Below are 18,235 nucleotides of genomic sequence, written 5' to 3'. Positions count from 1 at the left end.
TCTACTGTCTGGAGTTATAACTGATGTTCTTCACTACAGAAATACTCCAGTATTTATTTATCGCTGGTTTGGTCCTCTACATTTTCTTTTAGTTGATTTTCCTTTCTTCTTGCTGTTGCTTTATGTTCTTCCTGAAGCACTGCACATCACTAAAAAGCATGTGAGAATACAATCTGAAGCAATAAAAGTCCTGGCTATGGAACATTATCACATTTTGAGTGAAAGTTATTTGTCTTCTGTGAATTTGTAGGGTTGTTGGGAGAACACAATGTGTGTAAACACAAAAACATATTATTTAGTTACAACTGCGTGCCAGATGATTGTGAAGCAAATCTCGGACTCTTGCTTTGGAAAGCTTCATTTCTTGTGTGTTTCTTTACAGGATAACCAGCAGAAGTACTCCACTTGAACATAGTAGCTTTCCATGCATGGTTTCCAATGCCAAGTGGCAGAGGCCATGTTCCTTGCTTTGGTGCCACCAGTGGCAAAAATTCTTGTTTGTATTTTTTTCCTGTTGCAAATGATTGTAAGACATCATAATTAAAAGACTACTTTAACATGGATTTAGCAAATAATTGAGGTTGTAATGAATGTACACGTGTATTAGACTGCAGTAGGCTTCAGTCAAAGGTGAAAATTATTATGATGCTATCTTTCACCTTTTGCATGCTGCTATGAAAGTGACATACAAAAATACTAACGAGACTAATTTGGTAGCTTGAAGCTGTTGGCTTTATTTTTTAATGATAGCATGGAGCTGTTGTTCTTGTAAGTGGCTTGAGAATCAAATAAGCACTTTTTTAAAAAAAAAAAAATAAATAAAATAAAAAAAAAAAACATGCCCTTATGATCAAAGGGAGATAATTGGTCTCTGCTGCATGTATTCCTGTCTCAGCAGCAGCTGCTTGGCAAGAAGGGTAAGCAAGAAGCAGGCTAGTCTTCTGCTATTTGACACTATGGTCAGATTTGGCTTTCTGTTATCATTGTGGTTGAGTTCAAGTCACGGATTAGATGTCAAGTCTTATCAGACAACCCATTTCTCTTGGCCTGCAGTATGCTAGCTTGGAGGAAGTTTTGCTTTGCTTCACTCTTTGCCAAAGAGGACAAATAAGAGAAATATTTCTCATTGAGTTATTGTAGTTGTTTTGCGAAAATTTAATTATCACAGTGATACCAGTAAACCTCTATTAAAAGTCCTAGGGAACATGGGTAAGACTTGGAGCTGAATGGTTAATATTTTCCCCTATACTTATTGATAGGCACTGAATATAATTAAAACTTCTTTTTGTCTGGATTTCATCATATTGGTATATTTGGCGATCTTTTAGTCTGAATTGGGTCAAATTTTACATTTTTGCTCTAAAGAAAGTTTGCTAGAACTTTTGTCTGCCTGACATATGCAAGTGCATCCATAACTTATTTCTCTCTTCACTGTTCATCTGCTGCTTTCATCTCCTTGTTGCCATAAGCAGCAGATGTGCAATAAACTGGGCAGGATGAGCAAAGGACACTAAGCTGATACAAAGCAGATTGGATGGTATTTGATCATTGCTTCTCAAATATTTCATAATTCTAGCTGTAAATGTCAGATACACCAGAGTTGGGAAGAGAATTTTTACTGGTACCTTGTGTTAAATGGAAAAGTAGTGAGAACTGACAGTAGTCTAATAGTCTCCAAAATCTTAGGCTCTGATTTGTATGACAGTGTTGCACTTTCATGTTAGTCTCAGAAAAGACAGCCCAGCTATTCTTATTTTGTGTCTAGGAGCCATTATTCATGTGCTGTTCTGCAGGGCTCTTTTACCTGTTTCCTTTGAAATTGTGGGGTTTGTGTAGGGGTTTTCTGAGCAAGTGATCCCATTCTGAAAATGAGATTGTTTTATATTTCCTTCCTGATAGCTGTATTAGAACGAATTATGACAAGGGTCTACTTTTTTTTGTTGTTATTGTCCTTGATGTACCTTTTAAAAAGCTTCTTCCAATGTGAATGGAAAACTAATGTAAAATCATCACTTTGTTTCAAAGATTTTAGAGCCCTTGGTGGACTCATGTCCACAATGAATTGAGTATCAAAGGCTCAGACTTAACAAGCACTGCTTTGAATTCTCCATGTGATTGTCGGGGGGAGGCGGGGGGGCAAAATACCATCTTTTGCTTGAACATTTGCCTAAATCTCAGCAAAAGACAGAAAGGTCATAGTTATCATGGTTCTGTTGGTTTTAGGAAGTTTGTAGATGTTAGGTTTTAGATACTGAAATTTATGCATGTGCAAATAGGGGAAAAAGAAAAAAAGCTGTGAGTATAGTTGGAGTATTGTATTGTCCTATGTGGGCAAAAGTAAGGAAACAGCTAATCTGGGGAAATGGGGTGGTGAGATAAAGCAACTTCTCAGCAATCCTGAGATGTGAATTTTCTGCTTCGGGAAGGTCAGTATCACCATGACAAAATAATAGCAGTAAATATGACATTAAGATTAGATATACTACATAAATTTCCCTAACTGATTTGAAGGAGCATGGTTTTTGTTTGCTTTTTCTTCCCCATATGTGCAACTCTTAAATTATCTTTCCTCTTTGTGATAATGCATTTGTTATGTGTGAGATTGTTTCTTTCTCCTTAGTCATTTGACAACTCTCCATCTGGGCCCTGAAACCTAGGATAAAGATGCTCTGCATAGTCCTATCCTTTTGCTGTCTTGAGGATGATATATAAGTATTATAGAATCTTTTTATAGCACATTTTTTGTCATCTTATTTGTCCCAGTTGTTTACCGCTGCAGCAAAGCTGTGCTTTCAGCATAGTGCAAGGGTTGAGAGAAAAAAGCAAGCTTAGAAATGCTGAGGATGCTCAGAATATCGTTTTTTCTAAAATTAGCTTAGCAAACTGATCAATCTGTCATGCTCTTAGGAACAAAAATATCTGGTGCTGTGAGCTGTAATACCATCAGGTTGGAAAAGGGACATAATTGATATTTGGCTCTTGGAAGAAATGCTGCATATATCGCTTGGGTAGCTGGAGCAGGGAGACGTTAGGGAATGTATTTTTAATAATGGATAATCAATGTAGGTCAAAGTGAGCTAATAACTCCTGCTGAAAATGACAAGAATTAGGCATGAGATTATGTCAGATGTAAATCCATGTCCTAAGGATGTATCCTGCTTGCTCACATGACATTTTGTCAGTGCATCCCATGGCTTTTTCCTTTTGCTTGAGTGCCTTGTCAGTCAGGGGGTGTATATTTACTCCAAGTGCTGACACTGCCCAACTAACCATTGCTATTTATATTGCTTCCAAATATGTAGCAGGCAGAGGCTGACAATGGTGTTTGCAATAGCAAAAGAGTGCAGAGTATCAATATAAGGAAGTGATGGAGTATCTGGACTTTTGCTCTGTTTTTCAGACTGCTCTGCAATGACTACAGCAAGATACAGGCCTACCTGGGACTTGGTACTTGACCCATTAGTGTCCTGCAAGCTCTGCCTTGGTGAATATCCTGTGGAGCAGATGACAACAATAGCACAATGCCAATGCATCTTCTGTACTCTGGTGAGTTTACCTTGTTTTTAATTAGGCATAAAAAGCAATCTGCAATTCTTAACTGAAGAAATTATATGCATTTTTACTGAGTGTGCTTCACGTTGAAGTGTTGATGTTACACTAGAAGTAGAATCAAAGAACCACCAAGGTTGGAAAAGACTTTCAAGGTCATGCGGTCCACCTACCACCAGTATTTCTCCACTAAACCATGTCCCTTAGTACAGCATCTAAACATTTCTTCAACACCTCCAGGGATGGTGACTCTACTACATCCCTGGACAGTCCATTCCAGCACCTGACCACTCTTTCAGTGAAGAAATTTTTCCTAACATCCAACATGTATCTACCCTGGCACAGCGTGAGGCCATTTGCTCTAGTTCTATGAGTAGATAGGCAGCAGAAGAGGCCAACTTCCACCTCACCACAGCGTCCTTTCAGATAGCTGCAGAGAGCGATAAGGTCTTGCCTGAGCCTCTTCTTCCCCAGACTAAAGAATCCCAGTTCTCTCTGCTGTTCCTCATAAGACTTGTGCTCCAGACCCCTCACAGCTTTGTTGCCCTTCCTGAAGTATGTCCAGAGGCCTCAATGTCTTTCTTGTAGTGAGGGTCCCAATACTGAACACAGTACTCAAGGTGCAGCCTCACCCGTGCTGAGTGCAGAGAGATGATCGCTTCCCTGCCCTGCTGGGAACGTTATTTCTGATAAAAGACAGAATGCTGTTGGCCTTGGCTGCCTGGACACACTACTGGCTCGTGTTCAGCTGGCTGTCAACCAACACCCCCAGGTTCATTTCTTCCACACAATTTTCCTCGCACTTGGTCTTGTTGGACTTCATCCCATTAATGGGTGCTGGTGCTGCACACTTGACACAGAGGCTAGCAAATAAATATCTCAGTTTTCCTATTAAAAAAGTAAATAAAATTAACTTAGTGCTTTAGTATATTGTTGTACACAGCTACATCCTTAGCCAGATTATTCACTTTGCTCTCCTATGTGTGACTTGGATTTTTTTGCTGTTGTTGTTTGTTTCGTTTTGCTGTGAATTTGCCAGAAGAAGTAGAAAAGTGTCTCATATATTATTGATCTTAATTTTTATTCTATAACACTAGAATCATTTAAAAGTTTGTTGGCTTCTTTTAATTGCTGTATTGAGCAAATACATTCCTGGAATGGCTTTAAAGTGGAAAACACTGATGAACACAAATGTAATGTTTAGCAAGGATCATCCTCACAATACGTGAATATTGCTAATTTATAAACAGAGAAATAATAGTGATAGTAGCTTCCCACCCCTAATGGTGATTTGGAATAAAAATATTAGATCCTTTAATTTTGTGATGACTGCAAGTACACTGAAAATCTTCTAATTGTTCAGCAGTGGAAAAATTGCAGTAACACCAATAAGAACGTAATTTCTAGGATATGTCTTACTCAAAGACGTTGAGCATCATAAACTCTTGAGAAACTATAGGTTCAGATATGGGATCACCTGATTTTTAACTTGAAAGCTCTTTTCAGTGGAATTTTTCTGGTGTTGGCATCAGAATTTTTAAGTGGTCTTTACTGCTTCTTTTCTTATCTAGAAGTATTACTTATTTTTTCATAATTTGTTTTTTTTTTTTTTTTCTGATGATGATGAGTATCAAGAATTGCCAACAAAAGAGCTCCTTTTTGTTACTGTTCAATAAAGAAGCAATGTGAACAGCTCAGATTCTAATACATGCCATACTCCAAAAAATCCAAGTTGTCACAAAGAGCTTTCCCTTTGATGTTCCATGGGAAAAGAGATGAATACACAGGCAGGTAAACAGATGAAGTCTGTTGTAAACAATATTTCTGTACAATTAAAAAATGAGCACTGCTTCATTATGCACTTCTGAAAGAAGTGTTTACTCAAGCATGCAAAAGCATATAAAATAACAGGCTTCACAAAAAAACAGACTGTTGGACTTCATGAAAACTGTTCTTTATTGTACAATGGGTAGTTCTGGTATTTACAGCTGAGTTTTCTGTGTCTCTGTTTCCTGTGTAGAGAATATTTTATTTTCAATAATTTTTCAGTAACTCTTACGAGGTAGCTGAAAGGCTTCATTGTCAAATGCCTCTTCCGCACCATCTTGTTCCTTCTGAGGTTTGCTGCCATCCCTTATCTTCTATTTCGTCTGCTTACTTGCTCCTAGTGTCATTTTGGAAGGTATAACCTGTTACAGATACTATGATGATAAAGAATCACAGAATCACAGAATGACAAGGTTGGAAATGACCTGCAAGATCATCTAGTCCAACCACCCTCCCATTCCTATCAGTGCCACAAGCTACTAAACCATATAGTGAAGTATACACCATATAGTGAAGTAACCTTCACTAATAGACCAGGTTCTAAGAGCAGGCTAAGTAAACTTACCATGTTAAAATTAGATTCCTGTATTCACCTCTACTCAGCTGGAATGATCATTTTTAACATCCTTATTTGATTGTTTTGAATAGTTAATTCTGTTTTGACCTTTTCAGGAGAACAAACCTATCTTGTCTACCTCAGGATTTGTATGAGCTGATGTTTGAGTGCCCTGAAAAATTTATTTGCCCCAAGTTGTCTTGCAAAGTAAAAGTAAAACAAAGTTACCCTTACTTTCATTGGCTGAGGGTAGGAAATCAATTTCAGCCATTTGAAGGGGCAGACCACTGATTTGGGCAGAACAGGAATTCAGAATGATGGGAACACAAGGCCTTCATCTCTACCTTCTGGACAACCTAAAGGTTAATAAATTTCCTATGAAAATATTTCCGTAATTAGTCAGGCCAAAGTCTGTATAACTCATGGTGAAGGAAGAAATTGACAGCTGTGGTATTCTTTCATGTTTCTGGAAACCTGATATTTCTGGAAATCAGGGTAGTCCTCAATATAAATGGTGAAAACAGCCAGATTATTCTTTCACATTCTTTCACATTTTGTTGCAATGTGACAAATGGTAGCAGAGGAAGATTCTAACAAAGTGGCATCCAACATGGAAGTGTGTATGAAATAAAAGTGTGCAATTAAATTCCTCCATGCAAGAAAAAGAAATTACTCTCACTAACATTAAATGGTGCTTGCTGAACAGTTCTGGAGAACGAATAGTAGATATGAGCACAGCGAGGCAGTAGGTGGTGTGTTTTAGCAATGACACTGTCGTAGCTGTTGTGAAACAGTGAGTCACCCTTGCTGGTGCAGAGTTTGGTTTATCAGATGATGTTATTGTGCTCTTTGTAGCTGTTGTACTTACCGTGGAAATAAGTAGGAGGCATTACTTTCAGAGCAAACCACATAATACAAAATAAATCTAACAAAAATGAAGTGATTCTGTTTGCTTTACTCTCAATTTCCATCTATAAGGAGATGAATGTTATCATGAAAGCTTTCTGAGCAAAACATGCAAAATTAATTACTTCTCCTGGGAAAAGCAACTGCTACGAGACATGCGATCTTGAAATTTAAGGCTACCTCCTGTGTGCTAATTTATAGTATGAAAAAGTGACTTTAAAATGCTTTAATGTCTTACTTTTTTGATTCAGTTTAAAAAGCACACAAGATTTCCCCTGTTGATCTGTTTCCAAGAGGACAAAGATGTTGACAGTACTCAGAAAATGAAGAAACAAAAAGCTAACAGCAGGCAGCTTATTTTCCTTTCTGCTCTCTAGACTTTTGTCTCTCTGATATATCAAACAGTCAAACAACAGGTATATTCCTAATGGATGCAAATGTACAAAAACCTGAGAGCTCAATAGCATTGTGTGTGCATTAACAATCATAACAATAAAAAACCATGATGACTTATTGTACTAGTAGCCACAACGAGCAAAATAATACAGTGGGAAATTGTAGCTTCTCTGAATCATCAGCTCAGGAGTGGCAATCTGCTCTATTCAACCCAGCTCCACCAGAGAGGGAGACCCCCATTCTGTCTTTTTGAATAGCAATTTTGTGTTATTGTATAAGTGTTGGCAAGAGACAATCTTTACCACAGAGCTTCTTATAAGGGAGTGCAGGCTTGCAGACAGAAATATTACAGGATTGAGGAATTTGCATGGTGATCTGAATTCTGCCTACAGGCCAGTAATGCTGCACTTAAAAGGTCTCTGTGTAATATTCTGTCTCAGCTTGCTGAGGTTTAGACTGAAGGCTCAGAGTCAGGAGCAAGAGTTGTGGCAAAAACAGTTTTCATACTTCTATTTGATACTTCTTGTTCTTTCTCTCCTCCTTCATATCACTGCAGAGGTCACCATTTACCTCCAGTCTTTGACATAAAAGCAAGAAGCCAGAACAAAATTGTATGTATGTGTATATATATATATACACACACACACATATATGTATATATATATATATACACACACACACACACACACACAAATGTATGTATGTAGTATGTACACACATATAAAATCTCTCTGTACATATATATCTATATAGAGATAAAACTTGGTCTATCAAGATCAAAACCCTGCAGGCCAAATACTTCGCCAGGTGTATTTCTACTTGTCTTAGTACAGTCTACTGAATCTATTATATGTAGAGTATGTCCAAAGTATGTAGATACTACTCCAAAATCCTTTAGTTATTATTTAGCCTTTGTCTACTTTCTTAGAGGAGGTAGAAGGGGAGCATATTTAGTCCATTTGCTGCTTTCAGTTCTCACCACTTTATGATCTGTGTTGAAATTCTTGTGTGTTTTATGGGACAGGATGTTCCCTTGATACCTTATCAATTGTATATGTACTTAAGTTACAGCTGGTTTTGTTCCAGTTAATAAGTTAGCTGCTGAGATCTGTTTCTAGGTTGCATTTTTTAAATACTGTATAAAGCATACAGATGATTTTAAATAGTGTTACAAGTACAGTGATGCCAGCACTTTTTCTCAAGCCAAGCTAAGATCCTCTTGACTTGATATGAGACAGTTCAGTTCTATTCAAGATTTTATGTAGTACTGATCATACTGGTAATAATGGATTCATTGCTTTTCTTTCTCAATTTAAGAAAAAAAAAAAATCAAGTGGGGAGTTCATGGAAGCAAGTATCTTGAAGAAATGCAGAGCCTGGAAGAGAGTTTGTCTTTGTTGATGGAGAAATCTGTTTTAATCACTCATCTGCTAACTTACTACCAGTGGAAAGGAGGAGGGCTACTCAGATGCAAGATACAAGCTTTGCAATTAGAAAATAAAACAACATCTATTTAAGCCTTACTTTCTGCTTCCATAACTGCCTGTGACTGTATTATAAAACAGGTATAGTAGTATTAATTTCTCTGTTAGTAGATACTCATACCCTGATTCTTATCCACAGTCTCACCTTAAGCCATGGAGACAGCTGGTTCATCTTTTCTGGTGCTTTAGGTGTCCCTCTGAGTTTGGCTTAAATGATTTGAATATTTATTTAAGCATATTCTGTCTCAGGTAGCATGACAGTAGGTATAGTGATAGACTATCCTGCTATCAGTACCCCTCTTTAACCAGGATTACTCTATCAGCCTAATCATGGCTGTCTGTACACACCAGTTTAATTCTAGACATTTCCCAAACTGAGCTCCTTGGTAGGATGAAGACCTGAATGGAAGACCTATGAGCAACAAGACAAACATTATTAAGCTGCCTGTAAGTGGCAGCAAGCATTATTTTTTTTAATTCCATTGGACTGAAAGCACATAGAGCATTACTGAATTGCAGTAAAATGCAAAGGTTACTCAGTATTCTCCCTCACTCCAAATGAGGCAGTTTCCGCTTTCCCCAGGCAGTGAGGATACCAGGAGAAGAGTGCATGAGAGCCTGGCTGCCTTCCCTATACAGCTAAGGGAGCTGCCCTACTTGCTTTGAAACAGGAGGAAGGGGAAAAGCAAATGGTTTGTGCCATTTTTATAGAGCTCTGGGTACTTTTTAGCAGCAGTAACGTTTTCCCCCGTTTCCCACCAGCTTCTGGTAATGCTTAGAGCTTGCTGCTTGTTCTCACTTCCCTGAAACCTTAACAGAGAACTGATACCAATCTTGACATGTGGTGCCTCAGTAGAGGCTTTGTGATCACAGGTCATTGTGTTTACATAGCAGTGCACATTGCAGTTCAGGTTCTGGCTCACAGGTGCTATGAGGACAAAGCTCCCTGCTTTAATAATGAACTGGCCTGCTTGCACAGTAAGGTGCAGTTGGGAACTGCAGAGCCCTAAGTGAAAGCTGGGCTTGATTAAGAGCCTTCATCTCTCCCCTCTCTAGGGTGATTTTACTGGGCAAGATAAACATTAGTTGTCTTTATCAAGATGTTGTGAAAACTAGTTTCTTATTGTTTGGTTACTGTTTTGCATGTGAAAGGGAAAGTTTCTCTGCTGCAGGGGTATTGGCCTCCAACTCAAAAGTACTGGTTCTGTTTTGAAATTTTAAAAAGGAAAAATAAAATGTAACTTCTCTCATGCAACTGTATAAGGGAAGACTGTTTTCTGATACATATGCATGGCCATACAAAAAAATAGTTAAGAATGTAGGCAGCTGTAAGTCTTCCTTGCCTTCCCTTTTTCAACTGAGATATTCAGCTGGAAACACACAGCTGATTTTCAGTTTTATGTAGTTTCTGCTACTTGGTCCTGCTAATGATCTTCCCTAGACATCACTTGCTGTGCCTCAAAGAATATTAGCCTTATTCTAATGACATTTGTCCTGCTGAAGAAGTCAACAGGATTTCTCTTTAAGAGATATTTCTCCTTGAAAATAGCTGCATCTTGATGATGCTATGTTCCTTATTGCTTCACTTAGTCATTTGTTGACTGATGGCAGTATAAGTGAAACTTCCCTGTCTTCAAATTGACACAGCCGAACACTGGTGCAGACAAATGCTGCACCCCTTGACTAACATACATAATCTTTGCAAGTTGCTTGCATCAACTAAGCAGTGTATGCCAGTGAGTGTTTTGCTATTTGGGTGTACAGACAGAAAGTATTTGGAAAGAGGCAGAACTAATGCAGCCAAGTCTTCCCTGACGTCCGCAGGATGAATCAAGAGCTGTTCCTTTGCACTAAGCACAGTCACACTTGCACCAGTTGAATCTCTTTCTGGGCTGGCAGCTGGCTTGTTTCCTAGCCTGATGTCCTCTCAGCTCATGAGAGCATGAAGACCTTTGGACAACAAATTTTATATCTGAGGGAAGGATGCCCAGGGAGTTTGTCCTGAGGCATGGTAGAACAGGTTGCAGGTATCTTCTCCAGACAAGCTATCATTTGATCATTATCCATGGGCAAGAAGATGTGACTGAATTTAAGCTGAAAATATGGGCTATAGCAGGATGATATACTTTGGTACTAAGCAGTTATCACCTGTCATGTTTTCCACCTCTTGTGCTGGCCAAGGTTCATTTCTCAGTGCATGTCTTTTGACTGAAAAAGCAACCAAATTTGGCACTAGATATTTCTCCACTGCAGAACCATGTAGATTCTTGTATTAGAGTGAATTTTTGTGCGCTTGTGTAGCATGATTTTTGCCTCAGCCAAAGTAAGGATATAAAAAAGGGTAACTGGGCAAGAATGTTCCATTATTGCTTTCAGATATTCAATTTGAAGTACTACATATCAAGTGACTGTTTTCTCATGTGATTTATTAAGGATGATGATTCAGATAAAAGTTTAATAACAGATGCAATTTTGGTAGTCTGGATTTTTTTTTTTTTTTTGAAAGTAAATTCTTATCTCTGACACAATATCTAGGTAAGTGGAAAGGATTTGTTAATGTTTCTGATTCTACTTTAAACATCTGTCTAATGTACATCTGTCTCAGATCTAGGAGGTTTGTGATGTTGCATATAGATTGTGTTCTTGGATTTGGTCTGTAATAGGTGACAGTATATCTAATAAAGAGAAAAAAATCACCTCTGTGCTTGTGTGTATGCCTTAGGGATATTTATGATTCAGCATTCATAAATATTTCCCTGTAAATCACTTGTCATTTGAATAGGATTAAGGTGATACTAAAAAGCCAGATTGTAGATCTGCAATAGAGAATTTTGCACAAGGGAGCAGCAGTGCAAGAGCATTTTAAAGCTGAGCCTGTGATTAAGTAAGAATAAGTTTGAGCAGGATTATAACTCCTTAACACACACACACACACACACACAAAAGAAAAAAATACCCACAAAAAAACAGTAAGTTTGGAAGAAGCTTAAAAGCTCTCCAAGAAAACTACAATGTTTTTCTTCTCACATGTTTATGTTTCTAAATATACCGCTGCAATCTGACAAAGTATTTTTTTCTTTCCACAAAATGCTAACATTAAAAGCACTTTTTTTTTTTCAGCACCAGATTGCCAGTCTTGTTGCTTTTAGGAGATCTACAGAAACATTGAGAAATGTAACATATAGCTGTAATATATGGCTACTGGAATTCCTACTCCTCAAAAATTAAGGAAGCCTCAGGCTCAAACCTAGTGCAGTCATGATTCAGTCCTCTCCAGACAATATCCAGCTGTAGGCTGTTGTTTATTTTAGAGGAGTTTTTCCTTTTGGAACTGTTCAGCTTTGCTTTCCTTTAGACAATAATTTCTTCAAGGAAAATTTCTCCAGTTCAGAGTGAATCTTCTGTATTGACTAAAGGGAAGGAAAGCATTATTCCAAAGATAATAGCCACTATCTGAGACATGGGCACCCAAATTCATCTTTCTGCTTTTTACTTGTAGCAAAAAATCACTCATTCTCTCATACCCTAGCTATCTCTCCCTGTTCCCTTCTGAGATTATTGCACTCTGCTTCCTATTTGCTATTCTAATCCAAAGCTAAAAACTAGCATTACATCACCTTACCCTGAAGACTTACACAGTGTCTACCAGCATAAATACCTATGTGCCAGACAGATTGTGGAATTATGGAATTAGCACAGAGCAGTGGAATAACCTTGGTATCATGTTCTCTTCTGAGAAGAAAAGGTACCACCTTCCCAATATTCAATTCTGAGCGACATAAAGAAAAAATCCTGGGACGCAGAGTATAAAAATGTTACAAAACTGTTTTAAGTAATTGTTGAAGTGTATTTTTAATATTTCCTACTTATCAGTGTACCTTTATGACAGGGATTTTAAATTTTGGTTCAGTATATTTTTAGCACAAAAAGATGTGTAGCTACAAAATGGTGCTGAATACTCCTCACTTCTTGTCCTTTCATATTTATTTTCTTCACTGATTATTAGGCCAAAAGAAATGATTATATTCACCTAGACTGGTGTCATTTGTAATGTAAAGCTTAAAATACCAACCAGCATTTCCTATCTCTTCCTGTTGTTAAATGTAAGTTTCAATAAATATATGGGTGAGTGCATACATTTATTTTATGTATGCATATTTATGGAGGTTAATCTAATCCTATTTTACAGATGATAGAGATATTGCTGGACTCTTATTAATTTGGTCTAGCTAATAATTGTCTTGGAAATGTCTTACTGTTCAGTATGAACTTTATTTTCAATGTTTTTTTCCATTTCCCCTCTTTGCATTGGAAGTCAGGAGTTCTAATTTTAGAATCAGAATTTCTGTTAAAAAAATAAAGCAGCAATCTCCCACATTCAAGAAAGCACATCAAACCTTGTGTCCCTGAAGTAGAATGCAGAACATAGAGATTGTCTGCTCAAAGTGAAGGATTGTTCTCCTGGCTGTTTTACCAATGCCATCATGCGATGATTTTTGTGAGTGCACATTTTGTTTTGGGATGGACTGTGGCTTAATGCTAGCACTAAAATAAATTTAAAGCTTTAAGAAATAAATCAAATGTTATGGTGATGATATACTTGGCTCTGCAATCCTGTCACTCTTTTCGGCCTTTCTAAATCCACTGACTTATTTATGAAATTTCCCGGATGACTTGATACTTATATGTGCAGTATTAGTATAGTTAGAAGTCTGCATTATGAGAAAATCCATGTAGCAACAGTTAAGGAATTAATACAGGATAATCTTCTTGCCTGCCCAACTCTCAAATGAAAAATGTAATCTTAAAAAGTCATTTCTTATCTCCTGTGATACTAGCAATAGAGTGTTCTTAATGGCAATCTTGCTATAATTTTTTTAAAAGCTGTGGTCTTCTGTTTCAAACAGTGAAGTTGTTCACCATAAGTACTTCCAAATGTTTTTAATTCAGTGCATCTGTATTGCAAACTTACCTTAAAGACCAAGTGAACACTTTTTTTCCCCTCAAAGTAGATGGTAGATTTTGTTCCATATGGGAAAAACAGAAGTTTTCTTCGTATGTGTTTTGGTAGTTTTATCTTGGTTTTGAATGTCAGAAGAAACAAGTCATAGCATCTTCATTAGAAATAGGCATAATTGTTGCAGGAATTCTAAAAGAAAAAAAAAAAATAAAAAAAAAATCCAGACATTTTAATTCTTTACATTGAGATTTTGCTGTGTCCTGTGCAGTTTAGTTTGAGTTAAATGTAGCAGAGTGAGATTATATGTTAAAGTCTGGAAGTTAGGGAAAGTTTAGATCCTCATAGGGCGCTTTGATCTTTACAGCGTTGGACAAAGATGTTCAGCTCTAAAGCAACAGCACCTCAGAGGTCATTGGGATTCTACCTTTCTGAGCATCGCGGTCCTTGATGTACAAACGTTAGAAGTGCAATTCTTTGGGCAGAGTCTTAAATATCTGGCTGTGCTTGGCAGCTTCAGATGGGAAATTGTTCCTTTATTTAGCCCTCTATCGCTGAAGCAAAGACAAAAATAAAATAAAATGAAGAAGTATACCTTGCTTATTTTGGAAGCTCATAGTAAACCTGAGTTGGGCTCTCAGTTGGTCTTTGTGGGAGAATGGGTTTAGACCTAAACTCCTCCAATGGATGCTATCCAGCCCTTTGTCAGGGGAACAGCAATGACAAGAGGATTCTTAGATTACCAGGTGGAAGAGAGTCACTGAGACACCAACTGGTAAGAAAGGACAACAGTGATGTACAGAAAAAGGACAGAGTAGGAACACACAAAGAGTATGCAATCACAGGGAAAAGCATAAGTGTATTGCTCAGGGGAACTAACTAGTCTGCTCTTACTGATCTTATGCTGTTTGACAGCAACTGAGGCATGCAATGAGTCTTGACTTGCAGTCTGAAACATGCTGTGCAATGAGATGCAGAGCTCTTGGAACAGCTCCAGAGGAGGGCCACTAAGATGACCAGAGGGCTGGAGCACCTCTCCTATGGAGAAAGGTTAAGGGAACTGGGCTTGTTTAGCTTGGAGAAGACAAGGCTCTGGGGAGACCTCATTGTGGCCTTCTAGTACTTGAAGGGAGTGTATAAACAGGAGGGGGAACGGCTGTTTATGAGGATGGATAGGATAGGGTAAAGGGGGAATGGTTTTAAACTGAGATAGGGGAGATTTATGTTACATATTAGGAGGAATTTTTTCTCTCAGAGGGTGGTGATGCACTGGAACAGGTTGCCCAAGGAGGCTGTGGATGCCCCATCCCTGGAGGCATTCAAGGCCAGGCTGGATGTGGCTCTGGGCAGCCTGGTCTGCTGGTTGGTGACCCTGCACATAGCAGAGGGTTGAAATTAGATGGTCTTTGAGGTCCTTTTCAACCTAGGCAATTCTATGATTCCATGGAAAATGCAAAGATTTGTAAAATGCTGTAGATCTGTATACTTCAATTTACTAATCTCCTGGATTGCTGTCATACCATAATGACTCCTTTTCTCCCCTAAATCATTTGGTATGCTTACGATACGTACACTGGACAGAAACATATGCCACAAACACCTGTTTTTGCAGCTGTCTTGTAAAATACAGTAGTTTGAATAAAGAATATCATAAAAGGACATGTTTTTCTTCAGTATTCAAAAAGGAGTAGGAATACATATGGTTTTAGTGATTACTGAAGCTACAGGAACAAACTACAACACACTTGATCCTTCTTCATGCTGTCTAAGCATGAAGACTGTCAGAGTACAGAAATTGAGTACAAAACTGAATGCAAAGGAAACATTTATTTTTATTACCTATTAATTCAGAGTAAAGATTTAATTTTTCTAAAATGACTAGTCTTATTCCGGCTTTCTTATATCAAGCTGTATATGTAAATAGTGAAGAATAGCCACTGCCATTTTTTAGCAGGTTTAGAGTATCCCTGAGTACGACTCAATTAAATATTTAGATACTTAATTACTGAAATACAAAGTATTTTAAAGAATGAAACAATTAAATTCAGTAAAAGTATTGCTTCAAGTATGAGTAACTCTCCCTTGACGTGTGTCAATTAAAAGAAAAATAAAGACACATATTAGTTTTGTAAGAGCCAGTCTGCAAAAGGAAGGATATCTTGTTCATTTTTCCCTATTCTGTCATTATGTTTCTAATTTCAGCTCCCACTTCTCTGAGGAATTTTATGTAATACAGTCCATTTTGAATGTTATTTTGGGTGATTTATACATTTTTTTAATCATCATATACAGTACCTTATTGCCTTAGTGGGAAGACTGTTAGGATATTTTCTCTCAATATGAGACCCCTAAAACCATTACAGAATATGAGCAGCAATTTGTTGCCTTTTTATAAAAGTTATTTGTATTTTAATGAATTTTACATTAGAATTAGATGCCCAGTTACACACTGTATTGTTTTACTTTCATAGAGGTGCATTTCCAGTACTGCACCAGTTAATTTTTTCTTGCTGCAAGTGGCACGTTTTGTATCTGCTTTCATGCCACGGGTAGCCTTTGCTTCAAACTGCCTGGCAACCTCTCTGGATTACCCCTTTTCTACCTGAAAAATCTCTAGACTGGAGAAGTCTTGAGCAAACAAAATGTTTAATCCTCTGCATAATTGACTACTGATACTTCATGGCCTCAGGACAGCATCTCTATTCCCAGAAAGCACAGCATCATAAGTGCACCTTAGTTGGGTTCGTTTTGAGTATATAGTGCTAGTGCCACATCAGTGGAAAGGGAAAGCCTTGGACACTGCCTGTGGCAGGGATGAGCTATATTCTTCCTTGGAAGATGTGAAGAAAGAGAAACAAATCAAATGTGTTTTGGCGATGCTCCCAAACAGGCTGAGGGAATTAACCACATTAATGATTAATGATAGCAAAACTCATTCAGCTCGAAAAGTACTTTCTGTAAGTGCTAAGTGCTGGCATTAAAATTGTATGCGTTTTTGCTTTAATCCACACTTGGCATCTGCAAATGGAGGGGAAAGGGAAGAGCCAATAGTGTCATTATGGCATGCTAATACCTCATTCCAGCTGAAATCATAGCCTGCCAAGGCACGCAACCTAGGGCCTGGTTCTTGCAGAGCTCATTCTGCTGTCATTGCTGCTAGCAGTCCTCTCAAACCACTACACCTCTCTGCAGATATAAAAGTGATATGTTGGAAACCTTTTGCAAGTCAAACATCTGCTAAATGAACTGTTATCTCCAGTAAATCCTTGCTTATAAAGATGTAGGCTCTGATTCATCACAAAGGGTTTTTCTAATGCATATAAAACTTCTAAAGATATCAATTATCTAGTCTGTTTTTCTTTTCCCCAAAAAATAGACCTGCTGTCTCTGTTGAGTAAGAGAGGCAGGAAAGGGGAATCAGAAATGATTTGCAAGCTATCAAGGCAATGGCAGGTTGTCACCAGCAGAGCCATGTACCATAGCAGCTGAAATTATGTGGGTAGAAAGTGAAGTTTTTGCTGTAATCAGGATGTGAGAGGTAAAATCCAAAACAAACCACTAAGCTACATGATAGGTTCACTGAAAGAAGCAGCAAAAACATATGAGAGAGAACTGAAGATGGATTGGCTGAGTGAGTAGACTCAAAGCCTGGACCACAGCAGCCACAAGCCACATGCGCAGGGCTGGGCCAAACACATGCCTTATGACCTGACTGCAGGGCAGAGACTGCTTTGTCCAGTGAATTCCAGTGGAGAAAGCTGGGTTCAGCAGGGCTGACTCAGCCCTTGGCCTTTCCAGGCTGATGCTGGGCTTGTGCTGTATACTGGTACTAGTTGAACTCATGAGGTGTCCACCATGGTGTGACCTGCCCAGTGGCAAACAGACCCTCATTTGTTCTTACTGTGTAGCACCAGGCTGACTAAAGCTGAGGAATCTGCAGAGAAAAAGGTTTCTCTCCCTTAGCCTTTGCCCTCACCTCCCTAGCAGGCATCTGTGTGCTTACCTTGATGGGAGAAGTATGGAGGTAGAGGGATAGATTTTCTTCAAAACCTAATGAGGGTTGGGCTTGGCTTGCCCTTTTTCTGAAGTAATCCCCTGCCCTCTCTCTTGTTGACAGTCATGCTATGTGCCAATATGTCAGATGCAATGTTTTCAGTTATGACTTAGGTAAGGTGCTACGGTTGCTAGGAGAGAAAAAGTATTAGTACCACTAATATTTATTATTCGGTACCCATGGAAACTGTACTTCTTCTGGGAGTCCTAATTCTCACATTCTTGCTTCTTATGGAGCATGGAGACATACCATGAAGTTTACATAATTATTCTCTAGAAACAGAAGGCAAGATACATTCCTTGCTCTCTGGTCTGCTTGACAGACATCTATCTCTGGGTAGTTGCTGCCTACTACGCTGTGTTGTGATTTCCCATCACACAAAGATTTTTGGAGCCAGGTTTTTACTTTTTTTCCCCTTAGCTCCCTGTTTGATTTGTCTCTTCCCCACTATTGTTTTGTTTTATTTTATTTTATTTTATTTTATTTTATTTTATTTTATTTTATTT

The 18,235-nt window shown here is 38.2% G+C and overlaps 1 protein-coding gene across 2 annotated transcripts in view; it reads left to right on the top strand.

Annotated features, from left to right (window-relative positions):
• RNF144A (ring finger protein 144A) overlaps positions 1-18,235 on the top strand; it is a 62,080-nt gene that overhangs the window by 31,639 nt on the left and 12,206 nt on the right. For both annotated transcript variants that reach the window (XR_006181241.1, XM_042884396.1), the window contains exon 3: positions 3,401-3,546. Coding sequence is in view for 1 of the 2 variants with exons in the window: in XM_042884396.1 (XP_042740330.1) it covers positions 3,412-3,546 (135 nt within the window). In the remaining variant the exon portion in view is untranslated. The remainder of the gene's footprint in view (positions 1-3,400; positions 3,547-18,235) is intronic.

This window comes from Lagopus leucura, unplaced genomic scaffold (assembly GCF_019238085.1).
Source record: "Lagopus leucura isolate 7727_CA_CO unplaced genomic scaffold, USGS_WTPT01 Super-Scaffold_73, whole genome shotgun sequence".
Taxonomy (NCBI): domain Eukaryota; kingdom Metazoa; phylum Chordata; class Aves; order Galliformes; family Phasianidae; genus Lagopus; species Lagopus leucura.
This window is presented reverse-complemented; position numbering and strand designations above follow the sequence as displayed.